At 50.8% G+C, this 21,735-nt stretch overlaps 1 protein-coding gene across 2 annotated transcripts in view; it reads left to right on the top strand.

Moving 5' to 3' along the window:
* Positions 1 to 21,735, top strand: part of KCND3 (potassium voltage-gated channel subfamily D member 3) — a 227,030-nt gene that overhangs the window by 15,146 nt on the left and 190,149 nt on the right. For both annotated transcript variants that reach the window (XM_087866171.1, XM_045801503.2), the window contains exon 2: positions 2,518 to 3,695. In XM_087866171.1, coding sequence (XP_087722297.1) covers positions 2,590 to 3,695 — 1,106 coding nt within the window. In that variant the 5' untranslated portion in view covers positions 2,518 to 2,589. The remainder of the gene's footprint in view (positions 1 to 2,517; positions 3,696 to 21,735) is intronic.

Here is a 21,735-nt window from a genome sequence, read left to right as displayed (position 1 = left end):
CATCCTTCGGCCGGTTATTCCAACTCCCCGTGATTCCTCTTCTTTATCGGCGACATGGGGACGACCGTGGTGTCTACTCCCCTCCCCTAGGGTTGTCAGTGGGGTGGGTTTGAGATGGTCCATGAAAACATGTGGCACGGTGCCTGGCACCCAGCCAGCCCTCTGTAAACATCAGCTGCTCTTGCTCTCTGGACAGAAAGACCTAGAGAGGTCAGCTAGCCTAGGCTCCAGGGCATGTGGTGGGGGGGTGTCAGGCTGCCCGAGGTGGGATCCCTATTCTGTCCCTTTCCGCCTGGCGGCCTGCTGGCCCTCGGACTTCTTCCTAGGTTGTTGTGAGGGTGACAGGAGATGATCCGGGGAGAGACGGTGTGTCTGCGATGAGTATTAATTAGACACGTAGAACGTGCCCAGAGGGCAAGAGATGCTAGAGACGAGGGGCAAACGAAGTGCTGTGAGCCCAGAGAAGGAGAGAATTTCAGAGTGGCGAGAGAAGGGTCCATCACAGGGAGGATGAGGAGCAGGGAGGCAAATAGGAGGGCTGAAGGGGAAGGATATTCCCCACAGGAAGAGAGTGTCCAGAAGCAGAGCCCCACGGGGTCTGTGCACGAGCCGCTCTGTTCTTGTTGCTGGAGGCCAGGACAGGTGCACGGGGCACGGGCCCGAATGGTCAGCCTTTGCGGCAAGACTAGGATGTCAGGCCAGAGAGTTTGGACGCAATTTTGTAGGCTGTGGGATGCGGCCCCACCAGAACCTGGCTTGGGCAGAATGGATTTCTGGGGACCAGGAGAAACAGAGTTGGAGTTGGGGTGGGACGAGAGAGACAAGCAGGCCAGTGGGAAGGGAAGGAGGCCTGAGGGAATGAGGGCCTTCGCGAGGGCACTAAGAGCTGTTGTCTCATTATTTGGCAACTCTTCGGGTGCAACAAGGAGAAAGATGGCCAAAGGGACAGGCCTGGGGTTAGGGCAGCAGCTGAACAAAAGGAGCAGCTTTGGGCAAGGAGGTAGCCCCAGTGCGACCCTGTGTATCGTCAGAGGCATCTAGATACAGCCAGTCTAGTGGCAGCTCAGAGAGTGAGAGGAGGTGGAGATCTGAGGGCCTAGAGGAGCTGGTAGTCAGGAGAAGGAAGCAGGTTGATAGGGAAAGATGAAGATCAAATCCCATTTACAAGACAAACCTCTGCCTCATTCATTTCAACAGAGAGTCAAGCCAACTGAACTCCAGAGGGTCCAAATAATTCTGAGAGAGGATTGGTCCCGTGTGCCAGTTTAGGATTAGTGAAAATGAGTGTGTCAACCCCAAACAATTTCCTGGTGCTGTTACGTGTGTTTCTGTGTCACCACATGTCTTCCCACAGATGGTAACACATTTGGGGATTCAGAGTCATTTCAGTATCATCCTTAAAAAGCCAGATTTGGGAAGGTAAATCTGTTTCTCAAAGCCAAAAATAATTCTCCGAGCCATTGTTTCCCCCCCATCCATGCAGGTGATGGGGAGGTGTGTCCACAGTGTAGTTCAGAGACTGGTGGGGGAAGGGACAAGGTGGCCCAGGGCTGCAGGAACCTCCAGGGCTGGAGTGGGGCCGGGTGAAAGGGGCTGGCATGGGAGAGAGTATTGTTACATAACCCGAGGGAGCTATGGATGGTGGGCAGATGGAGACGGGAGGCGAGGAATCTGGAGATGGCAGAGTGTGGATCAGCTTCCTCTGGGAGGGAGAGGGACAATGCATGGAAGGCAGGTGAACCAAGAGCCCAAGACCCGCTTTACGGCATGGGGAAGGAGCCCTGCCCGGCCTCACAGCCTCTCCCACATCTTTGTGTCCTGGCTCTGAGGGCGTGTTGGAACGCTAGGTTGCCAAGTGCCCCAGAGACTAGCACCCCGCCAGGGACTGCCTTCTCTATGGGACTTGGGGAACAGAACTGTACCAAGCTCTGGGCCTACCGTCTTCACCTGCCATGTCGGAGAACTTTCCGGACACAGGCAGGCCCAGCCTCCACCTCACCAATGAGGCGTAGAAAGAATGTGTTTCCCTGATCTTCCTCACCCACCCCCCCCATTCCTGATTACCCTGGTGGGTGAAGAGTGAAATAAAAATTAGCATGTTTATCCCACTTTTAAATTCGTTTAATGAGAACTCATTTACCCTCTCCCAATTTAAATTCGTAATAACGCCATAACCTTTCAGAGCTGATTATTACCCGCGTCTTCCCAGATCTTCCTACTAAAGAGGCTTTCCCTCCAAATGCTCCTGAGTCTTCCTGGAACTTGACAATTTGTCGGGCAGTCAACAACATCTGGTGAGCCCCCGCGGCTGCACTGCCCTGTGCTAGGTGCTCTTCGTAGGAGGGGAGGAAAAAAGAACCAAGTCCCCTCTCTTGGGTAGTGACTTTGGTTTCGTTTGCTTGCCTTCAAGACTTCTGCTGTCTCACTCAGCAGTGACCCTTCCCCCGTGTCCCATTTCCCACCAGGGAGGCAATCGCGGACTCACCCCGTTCTCTGCTCTCTCTTCCTGTCTCCCAGGGGTCGCGGCACTAACTCCAAGCTGGTGTGCAAAGCCCCCGAGCAGCGGCTGGCCCAAGAGCTGGAGTCACCATGGCCGCCGGCGTGGCAGCCTGGCTGCCCTTCGCGCGGGCGGCGGCCATCGGGTGGATGCCGGTGGCCAACTGCCCCATGCCGCTTGCCCCCGCCGACAAGAACAAGCGGCAGGATGAGCTGATCGTCCTCAACGTGAGCGGCCGGAGGTTCCAGACCTGGCGGACCACACTGGAGCGCTACCCGGACACGCTGCTGGGCAGCACGGAGAAGGAGTTCTTCTTCAACGAGGACACCAAGGAGTACTTCTTCGACCGGGACCCCGAAGTGTTCCGGTGCGTCCTCAACTTCTACCGCACGGGGAAGCTGCACTACCCGCGCTACGAGTGCATCTCGGCCTACGACGACGAGCTGGCCTTCTACGGCATCCTGCCGGAGATCATTGGAGACTGCTGCTACGAGGAGTACAAGGACCGCAAGCGGGAGAACGCCGAGCGGCTCATGGACGACAACGACTCGGAGAATAACCAGGAGTCCATGCCGTCGCTCAGCTTCCGCCAGACCATGTGGCGGGCCTTCGAGAACCCGCACACCAGCACGCTGGCCTTGGTCTTCTACTATGTGACTGGCTTCTTCATCGCCGTGTCGGTCATCACCAACGTGGTGGAGACGGTGCCGTGCGGCACGGTGCCCGGGAGCAAGGAGCTGCCGTGCGGAGAGCGCTACTCGGTGGCCTTCTTCTGCCTGGACACGGCCTGCGTCATGATCTTCACCGTGGAGTACCTCCTCCGGCTGTTCGCGGCGCCCAGCCGCTACCGCTTCATCCGCAGCGTGATGAGCATCATCGACGTGGTGGCCATCATGCCCTACTACATCGGCCTGGTCATGACCAACAACGAGGACGTGTCCGGCGCCTTTGTCACGCTGCGGGTCTTCCGCGTCTTCCGGATCTTCAAGTTCTCGCGCCACTCCCAGGGCTTGCGGATCCTGGGCTACACGCTCAAGAGCTGTGCCTCTGAGCTCGGCTTCCTCCTCTTCTCCCTCACCATGGCCATCATCATCTTTGCCACTGTGATGTTTTACGCTGAGAAGGGCTCCTCAGCCAGCAAGTTCACGAGCATCCCTGCCTCTTTTTGGTACACCATCGTCACCATGACCACCCTGGGGTAAGTCGGTGCCGGCGGCCGGAAGGGCGGAGGTTACACGGGAGGGAAACGTTGGAGGGTAGCGGGATCCGGCAGATGAGGATGGAGTCACGTGTCCAGGCGTAGGAGCCGGGGGAGTTGCCTCGTCAGAAAGAGGAAGGAGCGCCAATGATTCGTTGGGGCGCGAGAGCTTGCTCTGAATGGAGTTTTCTTTGGGGGAGGGGGGAGCATGCATTTTATAAAACATAGAAAATTAAGCCACTATTTCTCTTTTCAGCCGTGCGTTCTGTGTATGTGTGTGGGGTGGAGGGAGTGGCAATGGCTGCTTTCTTATATGCATCTGTGTTTGTAAGGGCTGCCACGGGGGTGGAAACACCGGGCAGCAGGTGGGAAGGAAGAAAGGCCCGAGCAGTTGGGTGAGTGCGGTAAGGAGCGTACTCGGTTCCATAAACCAGAAGACACCCACAGCACTCTCTTTGGACCCTTCCTGCATTTCTTCTCTGTAGCGTATCTGCAGGCTTTTTCTCTTTTGCTTTACTTCTCTTCTCTGCTGCCATCGATGCTCATGGCTTCAGTCGGAGCAGACTGTCTCTAGGTGATTCCAAACTTGGGTTTTCTGCAGAGCGGGGCACCCGACTTGGTTTTTTCTCACTGAAGGAGGAGTAGCCTTGCTTTCTCAGCCTGACTCTATGATTGAATGACCCGGCCTACCTGGGCCGTTGTGAGATGGTCTGAAGAGATCATGTGGTCAGACACAAAAGTAGCAGGATTGTCTATTGGGGGGGGGCACCCAGCAAGGCCACAGGTGACTCTGTCTCTTCCTTCTCCCCGAGGTCCCTTCTCTAGCTGAGGTCCCAGAAATGTATTTATGGTGCTGGCATGCAAAGCTTTCCATCAGAGGAAGGGGCTCAGGAAGGAGATTGCAATCTTCCCCCTAACAGGATTAGAGCCAACGGAGGCAGCTTTATGGAGACACGTATTTCTTAGGGGTTTCTGCTTCGGCCGTTGGAAGTCATTGAGGCTAATGCAAAATCCCTTTACAATTCATATGCCGGGTCTGTATTTGCTTAGGCCAGGAAGCGTTATATTGCTGATGGAGAATTCATGAAGCTTTTTATTTGGTCTTTGACAATTTGGTTGGTGGCGTCCTGGTGATTCGATTTTTTTTTTCCTGGCTGACACCCCGCAGCGCTGGTGTCGGTTTTTCCATAGTGCTGTGTGTGCTTGTTGGGAATGACTGAGCAGGTGACGGGACCTTTTAAAATGATTACATTTGTCATTCTGCCACCCGGGAGGGGGACAGCAAGGGGTGTCATTGCCCATTTGTGGAGGCCACATTTGGGGGCATTCCCCTTGCCGCTTGTCTGTCTGACACAGCCCATCCTGCCCCTTCCTCTCTCTCCCACACACACACAGTTTTTCAAACAGCCACCTGCATCCGGAGTGGGTAAGAACGGTCGTTTGACCTTGTCTCTTGACGTAGGTGCAGATGTGGGCCTCTTGACACAGTGGGATATTTAAGGATAAAATGGCCTGGGAGCTGGTCACCATGTTGGGAGAAGGAGCCACCTTGCTCCTTCGAGGCTGACCCTGACCATCCTTTCGCTTCCCTGAAGGGGACCTCCCCCACGGCCAGGACTTCCCTGTCCCTGCTCCTGATGTGACTGTGACTATCCCGTGCCCTTAAGCGCCCTTTGATGGGACTCATGACACCAGAGGGATGTCTCAGGACTGCCGTGGGGAGAAAACAGGGCAGATGGATGGATGTCAGAGTTAAAATGGGATCGTTTCAGAGGAGATCGATGGAAACTTCAGGTACCTCCTGCCTATTACTTTTTATTATTAGTATAACAGCATATGTGTGTCTACTCTGTCAGCGGTGCGCTAAGCACTTTGCATATATTATCCCTTTGAGTCTTTACAACAGCCCTGCAAGGTAGGAAAAATGCCATCCAACTTTGCAGATGCAGCAGGCGAGGCTCAGAGAGGTCAAGTAGATTGCTGTCGTCATACAGCTGATCGGGGCAGAGCTGATTTTCCAATGCCAGTCTGGCTGTCTCCAGCGTCCGTTCCCTGTTCACTCACCACTCCGCTTGTCCCCATACCGTCGGGGTCGTGGGTGGAAAGCAGACCTCCAGGGTTACTTCTTTTATATTATGGCCTCAGGGGGTCCGTTTATGCTAGTCATGTCACTCTGGGACATGAGCACCGTGAGTACTACAGCCACTGTCCTAGGTACACAGGGAATTTCTAAATGAAACATTTCCATCTGGCCAGTTTAAATGCTGTCTTGGAAATCAATGCCTGCATTCCTGGCAAAATCCACTGTTTTCCTGTCGCTGGAGAGACCACTGATTTCCTTTAGCATCCACCCTGTAGGTCCAGGGGTGAGTCCAGTGTCGGGGGACAGACAATCTTGGCCTTGTATTTACTTTCTGAAGGAGGGGAGGGGATGGCGGGAAGCAAGAGGCCTCTGCCTGAGAACGAAGGCAAAGAGGAAGGAAGGGGAGTAGCCTGCTTCCGCTGACTGGTGGCCCTGCGGGCTCCTCACTCTGCTCTTCCCCATGCATCAAAACGTCTAGCTTCTGGAAGGGGAAATGAATGAGCAGGAAAAGAAGCCTTCCTTCCGTAGTGTTTTCCCTAGCCTCGGGTAAGTAATGGGGCAGCAGGCTTTTTCTTCCTCTGTCCTGGCTGGTGTGGTCGAATGCTGGATTGGGCCACTTTGACTTTGACCTGAGCTGGCAGTTGGAACCATCACCAGGCTCACTGCTTGGCTATACGTAGCAGGTACTTGGTAAAACGCTTTTTAATGGCTTGGTTAACGTGAATAGGACGCCTTTTCCATTTGCCTGGCCTGATACCGTTCTCAGTCCTTTCCAGATCTGCCCATCCTCTTTCTAGGGTGGACCTAAGATGCGTGCTCTGCCCCAGCCCTGGTCCCTGTAGGCAGAGGAGGGCAGCCTCCACCCGACCTCTGGTCCATCCCCTGGGATGCTCTGCGGCATCAGTGGGGGGGTGGGGGTTGGGGGGGGAGGCTAGCTGGTCTTCTTGCCTTGCTTGGAGGTCTTCCCAACTCAACCCTGTAAACTTGTCCCTCTCCCCGGCTGGTTTCTGTCCTGAACGTATTCACTGGCTAGTTGTAGGCCTAAACCATTCCAGAGAGCCCTTCTTTTTCTTACTCCTCGTTGGCATTTGAGCCCCCAAGTGGCTGTGGAATACCAAGGGCCAATATCGTGCCACATTCCACGGTCTGTCCGGCAGCTTCCAACACCTCCCAGAGGACACTTCGTTCTTCCCATATTCAGACCCTCCCCACCCTAATCCTGCCCCAACTTCCAGTTTCAGTTTGGGAGAAACTGTCTTCTCCGGCTCCTTTGCAAAGGAGAGCTGATTGACAGGCTATGGGGCTGGGCTGAGGACCGATGTGCCAAGCGGAGTTCACGCTCCCTCGCTCAGGTTCCCATCCCTGCCCACTTTCCCAGGACTCCCTGATGAGTTACTCAGGTGTCCTCTGGGGAGGGATCTCCTGGCGCCAATCATTTCTGTTTATTTAATATCTCAAAATACCTTAAGCACACAGAACAATAACGGCCCAACTGCCGCTGAGGCTCGAGGATGGCTTCCCTTTGGACCCTCCTGCACTGGTGGGGAAGACCCCCATGGCCAACCCATGCTTCCCTTATGCCCCCTCCACCGTGGAGCTCTACATGCGCCACAGAAGGATTAGTTTCGATGCTCGTAATTGCTGCTATACATAAAATCCTCAATTATCTCAGTTAACAGAGGAAAGGGATAACACAGGACTCCCGATATTAAATAAGACCAACAAAGCTAGTTTGTGAAGGCGTTCTATGTTGTAGACTTTTTAAAGCAGATTTTCCTTCTGAATTTTGTTGGACTTTGCTTGGCATCATGGTTGGTCTAGACTGTCTGAGTCAGTCTGTGGGTGAGGCTCCGGTTCAGCGTGGGGAAAAGGGGAGCGTGCCGAAGGAAAGCCTCGCGAGTGAGCACCCACCAGGGCCGTTGAGGGTCAGCTCCAAGACTGGAGGGCATGAAGCTGTCTTGGCTATCTTTGGGGGTGGGGCTCAGGAAGGGCCCAGAACAGCCTTGCTCCTGCTAAGGTGGCCTGCTGCTGCCCGGTTGGCTTGCTTATGTAATTGAGACTGGCAGCCTCTCTGTCACCCCATGCCCTGAGATGAGAGAGCTTTTGACAGTGTCCAAAAATCACTTTAACGAAAACAGAATCGATTTTTACTTCTTCCAAGCATGAAGCAGCCTCCAGGTGATTTGCATTTCCCTTTAAAACATAATCCTGGAAGGGGCCCGCCTGACGTTTTGCGAGACTGGGAGCCGGGCCTGGACAATCAGTACAGGCCATCACAGAATGGGGTACTTAACCCCGTCCCCCGCCCAGTGCCAGAAGTGGAGCCAGTCTGGGGTCTGGTTAACCTTTCAATTCCCCAAATTCGGGCTGCACCTTCATCCACCACCTCTGGGGCCCACCAGCCCTCCTCCCAACTCCCAAGTGCCTTGGCCTGGGTCACTGGCCCGCTGTGCCTACCCGGATGGTGGTGTGTCCCTGCCCAGGGGGATCTGGTCATAGCCACACCTGCTGGGAATGAATGACCCCAAGGTCTTTTCTTGGTTTGACACTTCTTAAACAACAGTTCTCGTGCTGGAATTCCTAAGAGAAGATTTAGATCCACATCCCAACAAGGAATCTTTTTTTTTTTTTTAATGATTTTTTATTATATTATGGTAGTCACCGTACAGTACATCCCCGGTTTCTGATGTAAGGCTCGATGATTCATTAGTTGTGTATAACACCCAGTGCACCATGCAATACGTGCCCTCCTTACTACCCATCACCGGTCTATCCCATTCCCCCACCCCCCTCCCCTCTGAGGCCCTCAGTTTGTTTCTCATAGTCCATAGTCTCTCATGTTTCATTCCCCCTTCTGATTACCCCCCCTTTCTTTATCCCTTTCTTCCCCTACCGATCATCCTAGTTCTTATGTTCCATAGATGAGAGAAATCATATGATAATTGTCTTTCTCTGCTTGACTTATTTCACTTAGCATTATCTCCTCCAGTGCTGTCCATGTTGTAGCAAATGTTGAGAACTCGTTCTTTCTGATAGCTGAGTAATATTCCATTGTATATATGGACCACAACTTCTTAATCCAGTCATCTGTTGAAGGGCATCTCGGCTCCTTCCACGATTTAGCTATTGTGGACATTGCTGCTATGAACATTGGGGTGCATATGGCCCTTCTCTTCACTACGTCTGTATCTTTGGGGTAAACACCCAGTAGTGCAATGGCTGGATCATAGGGTAGTCAATTTTTAACTTTTTAAGGGACCTCCACACTGTTTTCCAGAGTGGCTGTACCAACTTGCATTCCCACCAACAATGTAGGAGGGATCCCCTTTCTCCACATCCTCTCCAACAATTGTTGTTTCTTGCCTTGTCTATTTTTGCCATTCTAACTGGCATAAGGTGGTATCTCAGTGTGGTTTTGATTTGAATTTCCTTGATGGCTAATGACTTTGAACATTTTTTCATGTGTCTGTTAGCCATTTGTATGTCTTCATTGGAAAAGTGTCTGTTCATATCTTCTGCCCATTTTTTGATTTGTTTATTTGTTTCTTGTGTATTGAGTTTGAGAAGTTCTTTGTAGATCTTGGATACCAGTCCTTTATCTGTAGTGTCATTTGTAAATATATTCTCCCATTCCGTGGGCTGCCTCTTAGTTTTTCTGACTGTTTCCTTGGCTGTGCAGAAACTTGTAATCTTGATGAAGTCCCATAAATTCATTTTATCTTTTGTTTCTCTTGCCTTTGGGGATGTGTCATGAAAAAGGTTGCTTTGGCTGATGTCGTAGAGTTTGCTGCCTATGTTCTCCTCTAGGATTTTGATGGATTCCTGTCTCACATCGAGGTCTTTCATCCATTTGGAGTTTATTTTTGTGTATGGTGTGAGATAGCGGTCAAGTTTCATTCTTTTGCATGTAGCTGTCCAATTTTCCCAGCACCATTTATTGAAGAGACTGTCTTTTTCCCTTTGGATGTTTTTTCCTGCTTTATCAAATATTAGTTGCCCAAAGAGCCGAGGGTCCATTTCTGGGCTCTCTATTCTGTTCCATTGGTCTATGTGTCTGTTTTTGTGCCAGTACCATGCTGTCTTTGTGATCACAGCTTTGTAGTACAGCTTGAAATCCAGCATTGTGATGCCCCCAGCTTTGTTTTTCCTTTTCAACAGTTCCTTGGAGATTCGGGGCCTTTTCTGGTTCCATACAAATTTAAGGACTATTTGTTCCAGTTCTTTGAAAAATGTCGTCGGTATTTTGATCGGGATAGCATTGAAAGTGTAGATTGCTCTGGGTAGCATGGACATTTTAACTATGTTAATTCTTCCGATCCATGAGCATGGAATATCTTTCCATCTTTTTATGTCTTCCTCAATGTCTTTCAAGAGTGATTTATAGTTTCTAGAATATAGGTCCTTTACGTCTCTGGTTAAGTTAATTCCAAGGTAACGTATGGTTTTTGGTGCTATTGTAAATGGGATGGATTCCCTAATTTCTCTTTCTTTGGTCTCGTTATTCGTGTATAGAAATGCAGCTGATTTCTGAGCATTGATTTTGTATCCCGCCACGTTACTGAATTGCTCTATAACTTCTAATAGTTTGGGAGTGGCTTCTTTTGGGTTTTCCATATAGAGTATCATGTCATCTGCGAAGAGAGACATTTTGACTTCTTCTTTGCCGATTTGAATAGCTTTGATCCCTTTTTGTCGTCTGATTGCTGTTGCAAGGACTTCTAGTACTAGGTTGAATAATAGTGGCGAGAGTGGGCATCCTTGTTGAGTTCCTGATCTTAAGGGAAAGGCTTCCAGCTTTTCCCCATTGAGAATAATATTTGCAGTAGGCTTTTCATAGATGGCTTTTATGAGATTGAGAAATGTACCCTCTATTCCTACACTCTGAAGGGTTTTAATCAGGAAAGGATGCTGTATTTTGTCAAATGCTTTTTCGGCATCGATTGAGAGGATCATATGGTTCCTGAGTCTTTTCTTGTTGATATGATGTATCACGCTGATTGATTTGCGAATATTGAACCGCACTTGCATCCCAGGTATGAATCCCACTTGATCGTGATGGATAATCCTTTTAATGTACTGTTGGATTCTATTAGCAAGTATCTTGTTGAGGATTTTGGCGTCCATATTCATTAGGGAGATCGGTCTGTAATTCTCCTTTTTGAGGGGGTCTTTGCCTGGTTTGGGGATCAAGGTAATATTGGCCTCATAGAATGAGTTTGGTAGCTTTCCTTCTGTTTCTATTTTTTGAAATAGCTTTAGGAGAATAGGTATTATTTCTTCATTGAATGTTTGGTAGAATTCCCCAGGAAAACCGTCCGGGCCTGGAGTTTTGTTATTTGGAAGGTTGTTTATCACTGACTCAATTTCTTCATAATTAATTGGCCTGTTTAAGGAATCAGTTTCTTCCGGTTTCAATCTTGGTAGTTTATAGGTTTCCAGGAAGGATTCCATCTCTTCCAGATTGCTTAGTTTATTGGCATATAGCTGTTGATAAAAATTTCTAATAATCCTTCCAATTTCAATGGTGTTCGTTGTGACCTCTCCTTTTTCATTCATAATTTTAATAATCTGGGTCCTTTCTCTTTTCTTTTGGATAAGTCTTGCCAGTGGTCTGTCAATTTTATTGATTCTCTCAAAGAACCAGCTTCTAGTCCTGTTGATCTGCTCTACTGTACTTCTGGTTTCTGCTTGATTGATTTCAGCTCTAATTTTGGTCAACTGCTTCCTCGTGCGTGGATTAGGCCTGTCCCTCTGTTGCTGTTCCAGCTTCTTGAGGTGAGAATATAAAAACTGCATTTTAGATTTTTCTATTCTTTTGAGTGAGGCTTGGATGGCTATGTATTCCCCCTTAGGACTGCCTTTGCAGTATCCCATAGGTTTTGGACTGTTGTATTTTCATTCTCATTGGTCTCCATAAATTGTTTAATTTGATTTTTGATTTCCTGGTTTATCGAGTCATTCCTGAGCAGGATGGTTCTTAGTCTCCAAGTGTTTGAGTTTCTTCCAAATTTTTCCTTGTGGTTGAGTTCCAATTTCAGAGCGTTGTGGTCTGAGAATATGCAGGGGATAATTTCAATCTTTTGGTATCGGTTGAGACCTGTTTTGTGTCCCAGAACATGGTCTATTCTTGAGAATGTTCCATGGGCATTAGAATAGAATGAGTATTCTTTGGTTCTGGGGTGTAGTGTTCTATATATATCTATGACGTCCAACTCATCGAGTATGGCATTCAAAGCCTTTGATTCTTTGCTTAGTTTTTGCCAGAGTGTTCTGTCTATTTCTGATAGTGGAGTGTTGAGGTCCCCTGCTATTAATGTATTTTTATTTATATGTCTCTTTATTCTGGTTAAGAGTTGGCTTGTGTATCTTGCTGCTCCCCTGTTGGGGGCATATATATTTATAATTTTCATATCCACTTGTTGAATACTTCCTTTAAGAATAATATAGTGCCCTTCTGCGTCTCTAACTATAGTCTGTAGTTTAAAACCCAACAAGGAATCTTGCATCCATTCAACATTTATTGAGTGCCTACTGTGCGCCAAGCCCTGCAAATACAAAGTACCATGTTGTCACATCAGCATAAGGTCCAGATGGAAGGAATTGAATGAGACTCACTTCTCCTTGTTTGAACCAAAATAAGAGATGGTGGGAAAAGCAGTAGACCAAGGGTCAGAAAAAAAGGCCTTTACTCATATTCTTCCTGCCACTCCAGAGACAATCCCTCACTTTGCTCTATGTCTGGATAACTCCATCATCAGTCACAGCTCAGCCCCACATCATCTCCTCCAGGAGGCCTTCCTGCCACCCCCAGTACCAAGGTGTACTAGGTACCCCTCCTCTTGCTTCCCACTGCAGCCCTGACATACCTCTGTCTTGTCAGTTGCCATTTTTTGTTAACTTGACCTGCTTATGTGTCTTTCTCCCGGGATCTTCAAGGGCAGGTCTCAATTCCAGAGATCATTGTAAGATCCGTGCCTAAGTCAGGGTCTTGCTAGTTAGCTGTTCAACTAAACAGAGTTGTACCCCAGTTTACCTATCTTCAGTTTCCTCACTTGCTAACCATCTCCTGGCCATTGTAAGAACCAGTGGAAGTGCTATCCAAATGTGAGCTATTTGGTCACATCAAACAAATATCCATTTGTGGGCAGGGTGGAGATGGGGAGGCCAAGCGGGGCGTTCTCTAGTTCGGACATCAGCCTTAGTGTGGTGGGGCCTTTCTTGCACGGGAAGTTTCAACCCTCGTCCTTCACTATTTTTGGCCACTTGGCCATGCTTCCCACTGCAGACTCTGGGGCCAGGGAGGAGCAGAAAGGGAGCCAGAGATAAGTGCTCCCATCCATGAAATTTTCCTCCATTCGATTCTTTATGCAACCAATATTTATGGAGTAGACACTAGGCGCTAGGAATATGGCAGCAAAGAAAATAGTCTCTGATCTTGCGGAGCTAACATTCTAGTGGAGGAGTCCAGATGGTACATAGATCAGCAGATAAATACGTTCCACGAGGCAGCAGTTCAGGCCATAGAGAAAAGTAAAGCCTGGTGCGATAAACAGGGAGCGCTGAGCGCGGGAAGGTGGTGGAGTGAGGGAGAGTTGCTATGGTATGTCAGAAGCTCAGCTGATATTTGAGCAGAGACCAGCAGGAATGTGGGAAGCTTAAGGAAAAGCATTCCAGGCCAAGAGAACAGCAAATGCAAAGGCCATCAGGCAGGAGAGGCCTTGGCGTGCTATTCTTGGAATAGCTACAAGGTCCTAATGGTCAAGCCGCAGGAGCAGGGACCAGGTACAGGCGGTAATGGGGGAAGCAGCTCATGCAGGGCCCTCAGGATCAAAGACTTGGCCCTTTGCCGTTTTCTCTGCCTGGAATGGGAGGCCACAGGAGGGTTTTAAGTAGGCCTCACTTAAGTTTGCAAAGGATCACTCTGGCTGCTGGGTAGTGAATACTTTCTAGGGAGAAGCCGGCATCATAGTCTAGGCTGTGGAAGATGGTGGCTGGGCCAAGGGTGCTGGCAGGGGGAAGGGGAGAACTGAGAGATTTTGCATGTATTTGAAGGCAGAGGCATCAGAGAGCTATGCCAGTCCTGCTTCTACCACACCAGCGCCCCAGGCTTTCCCTGCTCCCATAGCAAGGACCGGCCCAGGAAGGCATGGTCCTAAAGAACTTCTCCACCCCTGGGACAAGCATTGCACAAGAAGCAGCCTCTTGCAAGAGGGGGGCTTCAAGGCCCAGGGCTGCAAGATCCCAGCATGGAGTGAATAAGCCTCAGAGCCCAAGTCTGGAGCGTGGACTTCTAAGAGCTGGGCTGGGGCTGCCCGCAAGCAGGGGCGTCTGTACCTGGATTGGGGTTTCCTTTTTTTTTTTTTTAGTTTTATTTATTTATTTATGTATCTACTTATTTACTTATTTAGAGCACGTGAGTGGGGGGAGGGGCAGAAGGCGAGGGAGTGAGAGAACCTCCAGCAGACTCCGCCCTGAGCACAGAGCCTGATGCGGGGCTCGAACCCCCATCATGACCTGAGCAGAAACCAAGAGTCAGAAGCTTAACTGACTGAGCCACCCAGGTGCCCCTGGGGTTTCCTTTCAACACAGGCAGACACAGGCAGCAAGTAACGGACACCTGCCAAGGGCTGGGCACCGTGCTGACCACCCTGGGGGACACTCTTGGTTCAGAAAGGGAAACGGAAGTCAGCGGCTGTGATAACAGCTGAGACAGAGGGGTGGGCAGGGCGTCAGGGCTGCCGGTGGGGGAGAGGTGGATTCACGCGGGTGGGATAGGAGACTTGGGGGTGCCTCACACTCAAACCGTGACTTTGGATTGGTCTTCCAGTCCAGCCATTTAAATTGCTGCCATTTGGGGGAGGGGATTTTCACGCTGGTGCCCATTTCACAGCTCTCCCAAATCTCTCAAAATCAACCTCAATCCCTTTCTCTCCCTCTCTCTCTCTGTTTGGTTTTGTTTGGGTTTCCCTCTTACACACACCCGTAAACACAAACATGATTCTTCGTAGCAACGGCACTTATTCTGCCTGAAAATACTGTAAATAAAAGGCAGCCTGGCCCCCCCTCTGCTCAGGGGCGGGCCAGAACCCCTCAGTAACTGCTACAGTGTTGCTGCCTCTCTCATCCAGGAGGGAGCTCCTGTTCCGGGCTGGGAGCTTCCCCGTCCCCTCCCCCACCCCTCCCGGGCCGGCCGGGAGAGGAGCAGAGACTTAGCTGGGAGGCTCCCAGCCCCTGTCCTCAGTCAGGTGGTCCTGAACACAACCAACCCCTTCCAAGAAGCCACACCGTACTCCTGTTCGAAATGTTCATCTTCTGGGGATAGCCACGTAGTTTTTCTTTTTTGGAAGTAGGGACCAGACTCCCAGCGATCTCTTTTGCAAGGGGTGTTCCATAGCGACCTCAGACCAACTTCCATTGGGGACTTGTTTGTGACCAGGAGGAAGGAGTTACCACAGTGCCTTGGAGCGCCCAAAGTTCTGGGCCAGAAGGCTCAGAGACCGTGGCCTCCTAGTCGAGTCCCGTGCTCGGGCCTCCGTCCAGCCTGCGTTTCCCAGGCGGAAACCGAGGCCTCTTCTCCCCAGCCCCCACCTCCTCTGCCCAGCGCCATGCAGATGTCGGGTGAGTGGGAAGGTGGGGGCGGACCAGGAGGGAAGATAACTCAGCCTTGGCTGACCATGACTGGATGGAGGAAGATTGCATCTGGCTCATATAATCATATTCTGGGTGTCAGGACTGGAATGAGTGTCATTAAACTGAATCAGAAAAATCGTTTTAATATAAGTGCCACCTCACACACAACCTAGTTGATGGAGAGATGGATGAGGTTGGGGACGCCTCCTTTGTAATGTGAGCTGTAAAATCCCATCACCTTCATTATTTCCCACGGAGCCAACGCATCATAATGCCCACGAGCGGCAGAACAGCTTGAATTTAATATACAGAAAGTCCAATCAAACAATAAATGGATGGAACTATATAAAGAAACCATTTTCTGGGAGGCTGGCTCCATTCTCTGGGATTCAGCTCCCTGACACATGAAATGTGCATCAATTTCCCCCAACTAATGCAGCTGCGGAATCTCCCCACGTGATATTTTTGCTTCAGAAGTGGAAGAGGGGAGCTTGCCCCCTTACATTATCTGGCTATCAGTGCAGAATTGCAAATCTCATTTTCTTTGATTTGCGTCCAGCGATTCCCGGTGGCACAGCGGGGCCCCATCCTGAGGCCCGCAAGGCTGGAAGCACAGCCCTCTTCCATCCCAGAACCTTACTCGCTCCCGGGGACACTTTGGCGTTGTCCTTAAACAAAAATCAATTCCAGACCCCAGACTGGGCCACCCCAGGGGGACTGGGATGTCTCCACCCTTGCGGTCGTCTGGGAGAAAGAGGCCAGAGCCTTAGCCATGCAGACACACGCCGAGTGTCGGTGACGCCGTGACTGTCCAGTCTTGCCTCGAGGCTGTGCAGGGTAGATGTTCGGTCCCGGACCGGACCCTCCCGCCAGCCAGGTCTCCATCTTTCCCTCCATCCCTCTTACTCTGCCAGCTCTCAGGACTCTAGAGGCAGATACCAACCCGATTGGTCACCCAAAGTTAAAAAGGCGAATCCACTTCTTGACAGTCGTACAATACGTGTCAAAGACTGACGGCGATAATGTGCTTAAGCTTCTGGTGGGAGATTCTCTCCGGCATGACGGTTCCAGTGTCATGGACAACTTAGAGTTCACCATAATTACAGGCTTAGAGCTGCTGAGAAGTATCATTAGTTTATTTTTACTTCTTCCTGGTCGTGCATACTTAAGCAGAAAAAAAAAAAAGTAGGGGAATTTTAAACTAAATGATATTAAAACCACAGACAGCATAAATCTTGATGCGGGTTAACAAATATTATACCTAGAATTTGTGATGCATCGTGTCAGTCAGTGTTGGGGAAATGGAAATAAATAAGCCCTCGCTCCTGGCCCTATGAAATTGACAATACAGCAGGGGATTTGAGTATGTTAATGAGCAGACAAGGGAGGATGGGGCATGTTCCGAAGTGATCAGAAGGTGTTTGGCACAGAATAAATGCTTAATAAATATTTGCTGCCGAATGAGTGATTGGCTTCACGGAAAAGTTGACATTTCAGCTAGACCAACAACAGTGGGTAGGATTTTGAGATGCGGAAATGGGAAATCCAAGTAAATTGCAAAAGGGCAGAGTGCTTGGGAGCTTAACCAATAGGCTGCTTTGCTAGTGTGTAGGGCATATGAGGGGAACGGCTGGAGATAAGCAGGAATCAAAGGCTTGCTAGAGACACGGAGGGCCTAAACTGTTAGGCTAAGGCATTTATATGGTAGGCGTCGGGGAGCCACTAAACGTGGCCCGTGTTGCAGTGATTAGGAAGATTTATTTGGAGCTGTCTTCTGGGTGAATGTCAGAGGAGGCTCTGGCCCGCTGTGCGATCAGTCAGCAGGCTGACCCAGGAAGGACGTGTGGGAGGCCTGATGTGGGGCGATCACAGTGGAAAGGGACAGAAGGAGGTAGAGTGGAAAGAGAAGTGAACTCTGGGACTATGAGACTGGGAGGTTGGAGATGGGGAGATGGCGAACGTCAGAGGACGAACAGTTTGGCAGAAGGGCAAGGGAAAGGTAGAGACTGTGAACTTGGCTTTGGACCTTGGGTATTTGCAGTTGACCCCGGCTGGAGGCAGCCGGTAGGCAGGTGGGAAGGTGGGTCTGGAGCTTAACACGGAGAAGGGGGCTAGCAAGGCCTTTTTGGGATGGGCTGCAGCAGGGAATAGATGTTACCAAAGAAAACCAAAGGGAGGGCAGAGGAGAGGCCCCACTTCGCTGGCACCTTGCCTCCTTCAGGACCGCAGCTGCCACCCGTGGGAAGGCTTTGCGGACACTTCCATTCAGCTTCTCTCCCTGGCCTGTGGGCGTTCCCAGTCATGCTGCCGCTCTGCTGGGGCCGAAAGGTCATATTGGTTTTCTGAGTCAAACAAGGTTTTCTTTTAGTCTCCTACAATGCTAATTAAATAAACAGCTCTGACCCAGGAAGGCAGAATTGGTTTATGGGCTTTGCTAAACAATAATACTGAAAGGATCCTCACATTGCCATGTGGATAGAATAGATGGGGTCTGAATGGTCACAGACCAACAAAGCGTCTGTGCCTGGCCCAGGGCGATGCTAACTCAAGAGTGGCACAGCCGGGGCGCCTGGGTGGCGCAGCCGTTAAGCGTCTGCCTTCGGCTCAGGGCGTGATCCCGGCGTTATGGGATCGAGCCCCACATCAGGCTCCTCCGCTGGGAGCCTGCTTCTTCCTCTCCCACTCCCCCTGCTTGTGTTGCTCTCTCACTGGCTGTCTCTCTGTCCAATAAATAAAATCTTAAAAAACAACAACAACAACAAAAAAGAGTGGCAAAGCCTCCGTGGGCGGCTCTGTCCTGGTCCTTGCAGCGCCAGAGTCCTGAGCAGAGGCTTTGGGGAGTTAAGACGCTGCCTGTGCCCCTCATTCCCCTCTTCTCCTTAGGGAGAAATGTCAGATGCACTGTTGGCATCACTGGGAGCCTCCTCTGGCCTGTCCCGTCCCAGAGATGCCTGTCTTGGGCCCGTGGTAAGCAACGGGCACGCGATGGCTCAGTAATTCAGCAAGCATGCATTGAGCTGTGCCTGTGAGCAAGACGGTGTCCTGGTCGGCCTGAGGGGCTACAGAGAGAGAATGGGGCGAGGACTAAATCCTGTGGGGTGGCTCTTAGGCTCCCATTCTACATCTGAGAAGACTGAGATACTGAGAGCGTAGGTCACTTGCCCCAGCTCGTACACAGTAGTAGCGTCACTGTGCTCGGACTGAAGTTATCCGACTCCTTTAGTCTCCACGAAGAGCTTCGGGCCAGTAACAGAGATGCCGTGTGTGCTTAGAGCTCTGTGTCTGGGCTCAGCAAGGTAAGATGTATGAGTAATGGGTAGGAAAATATGAGGGGAAGGTGGAGGAGGCAGAAATCAGAGACAGCTTCTCGGAGGAGGTGGCATTTCAGCTGGCCCTTGAAAGATAGTAGTACAAAAGTTAAATGTGTTCGTTCCTTCGATCATTTATTCAACAAATATGGTGGGTCTGCATGTGCCAGGCCGCGTGCTGGGGGCTGGGAAGGTACTCAGGAACTGAACACACAAATCCTCTGGGGCCGGCATTCTCGCCGGAGCTGCAGACGATAAAATGAATGCATAAAATGGGAAGGTTGAAGTAAAAGCCAAGAAGAAAGAGATAAAGCTGGTAAGGGGAGAGAGAGGGAGGGCATCGGCCGCGCTGGGGAGAGATGAGGAGTCAGGATGTGGGGGTGCAGAGGGACAGCTCCTCTAGCCTCTCCCCAAGTGGAAGTACTCTGCGCAGTTAGGAGTCCAAGGGAGGCTGGCCTCCGGACAGAAATGATGATTTAATAGCTATGTTTGAGTCTCGTTGGGGTTGCTGTCCAGAAGGCGGAGAAGCAGCTGTTTGCCATCCTCGCTGGAGACTGAGTGAGAAGACAGGCTCACTGTGACATGTGAGGGACGGCTGGCCCTCATCAACAACAACAACAACAATAATAATACTAGCTGATAATATTGAGCTCTGGCAGCATCCCAGGTCCTGTGCTAGATATAAATTATTTATATGCGTTTCCTCATTTAACTCCCCCATGAACCATAGGAGAGAGAGATTACTGTTGTCTGTGTTTTAGAGTTGAGGAAACGGGAGGCCTGCTAAGAGCCTACGGCTGGTAACCGGAGAAGCTAGGATTCACACGAGCACTGGTCTGACCTGTGGGGGCTCTTAATGCTCTCCCTAAGGACCCAGATTTCCCTCGGGGAGGCCTTTGAGGGAAATCTTCCACGGCCTCTGTCTCTGGCAGACGGAGGCAGACACAGCATCCCCAGGGTGCTAATGTGCCTGGACCAATGACTCTCTCGGGCCTCTTGGCGAAGGTCATGAGCATAAGGAGTGGACACAGGATGGCGATGGAGGACAGATCAGAGTCTCTGGGGATAAGGCCAGCAGGGGTCAAGCTCCTCTGGGCCCACAGAGACATGACCACAGGTGACAGGCAGGGGGCAAGGTCGCCAACAGGCCCAGTGAATCCTGGTGAGCAGGATGCAGGACAAAAAAGGAGATGGGAAATTTTAGTGTAGTAGTAAGAGTTTGTGCAAAAAAAAAGAAAAAGTTTAAGGAAGAGAGAAAATGGTAAATATGCATACTATGTAAATATCCTATGTAAATTTCTTTTAGAATAACTTGGAAAACCTCATGCCATCTTCCTCTCTGGAGAGATCCTGGTCCCAGGTGGCTTTGCCACCATGTCCTCCATCTGGGTGGTCTGGGTGTTGGGGGGATCCCCACCCACTCCTCTGCGGGCCTTTGGGCTCAACAGCGTTTCACTGGCCCCTCCGAGCGCCCCAGAGAGACAGCAGGCGAGGCAGCAGAGAGCTGGGGGCCGGTCTCAGAGTGTTGGAATGGTGGGAAGCGGCTCTGCTGGGGAGCCTGTCAGAGCCGGGCAACAGAGCGCAGGCTGGCCAGTCTTCCACACCCCTCAGCTCTAGGCCCTGCACAGTGCTGTGCGGTCTGTGGACCCCAGGAATGGGGCAGGTGGGGGTAGGGTGAGGAGTCTCCTGGGAACTGTCACCCCATGGGTCACGGGTGTTACTTCGCACCCACCCTCCATGAGGAATCACAGTACCAGGTGCAACTCTTTCTTCATGGGTTATGATTTGCCATGTGTGACCTTATACTAGTTTTTCTTTTTTCCCTGCTTCCCTGGCCTGTTGCTCTTCTGCCTCCAGAAGCAGCTAGAAGTTCTCCCCAGAGTTTTATATCTTGAGGGCTTGTGTCTTTGGAGCCAAAGCCTCCCCGTCTCCCTCTCCTCCCTCCCCTCTCCAGCAGAAGCTTCTCTCTGGACTAGCAAAAGGGCATTGTGTCGATTAATAAAACATTTTCCTGCAGTCCGATTGCCATGCTCAGAGTTTGGGCAGGGCTTAAGGATGATGAAGCATTATGCCCACCCCAACCCCACACACTGTGTTTGACTTTCTTAATATTTCCATGTAAGGTCAGCTTCTCATCTGAAGAGCAGAGGCTGTTGCGTCCCTGCTCTGAGTTACGTGCTTTACTCCTGGGCTGGCCCACGTGCCTTGGCCGCATCCTTTGTCTGGAGTGGGGCTCCCTAGGACCATGGAAAGACCATCAGATAAAGAGCCAGGAGATATGGGCTGTGGGGCCGGTTTTGGCAGGCTGTGTGACCTTGGGCAAGCTGCTTGCTCTCTGGTCCTCAGCATCGTCTTCTGAATGGTGAGGGGTTGAATTATAGTGAGTTATCACCCCTTAGTTCCACAAGCTGTAAGTTTCTCACTCTTCGAAGGAAAACTGATCTTTAATCCAATAGCCTAGATGATTCACAGCCTGGAGACACGCCCCCTCCCCCTGGATGACGGGGCATTGGGTACCTTCCCATTTCCCTTTCTTCACCTCCAAAGGGGAAAAAGTTAAAAGAGTCCCTGGCCAAAGTGACCACAGAAAAGCAAGTCTCCTGCTGGGAGACTCCCCCGGAAAGCTCCAGGGTGTCTGATGGTGAGCCAGGATGACATACAAGGTCAAGGTCAGCAGCCCGAAGCCACATAGGATTGTGTTTGGAGGGAGCAGGGAATGGTGAATTCAGTCCCAGGGCTCCTCTGCATGGGCCAGATGGGGGGAAGGCTTAAGATGTGGGACCATCAGACAGCTATTTGAGCCCTATGAGTCTTGGGTCTAGAAAGAGTCTAGGTTGCTACCCCCCTTCAGAGCTGGACCCCCTCAACAACCTCCCCAGCAAATGACAACAGGCCTGCCTGAACCCTCAGGGATGGATGTTTACGCTTTTGGCTACAGCTCATTCCATTTTGGAGAGTGTCAGTGATCGCCATGCTCCTCTGTGTATCCTACCCGAGCCTGCTTCCCATACGCCCCAAA

The sequence above is a fragment of the Ursus americanus genome, chromosome 12, assembly GCF_024610735.1.
Source record: "Ursus americanus isolate L20-20 chromosome 12, mUrsAme1.1.p, whole genome shotgun sequence".
Taxonomy (NCBI): Eukaryota; Metazoa; Chordata; class Mammalia; order Carnivora; family Ursidae; genus Ursus; species Ursus americanus.
The sequence above is the reverse complement of the archived record's forward strand: the minus strand, read 5'-3'. Positions and strand labels throughout refer to the sequence as shown.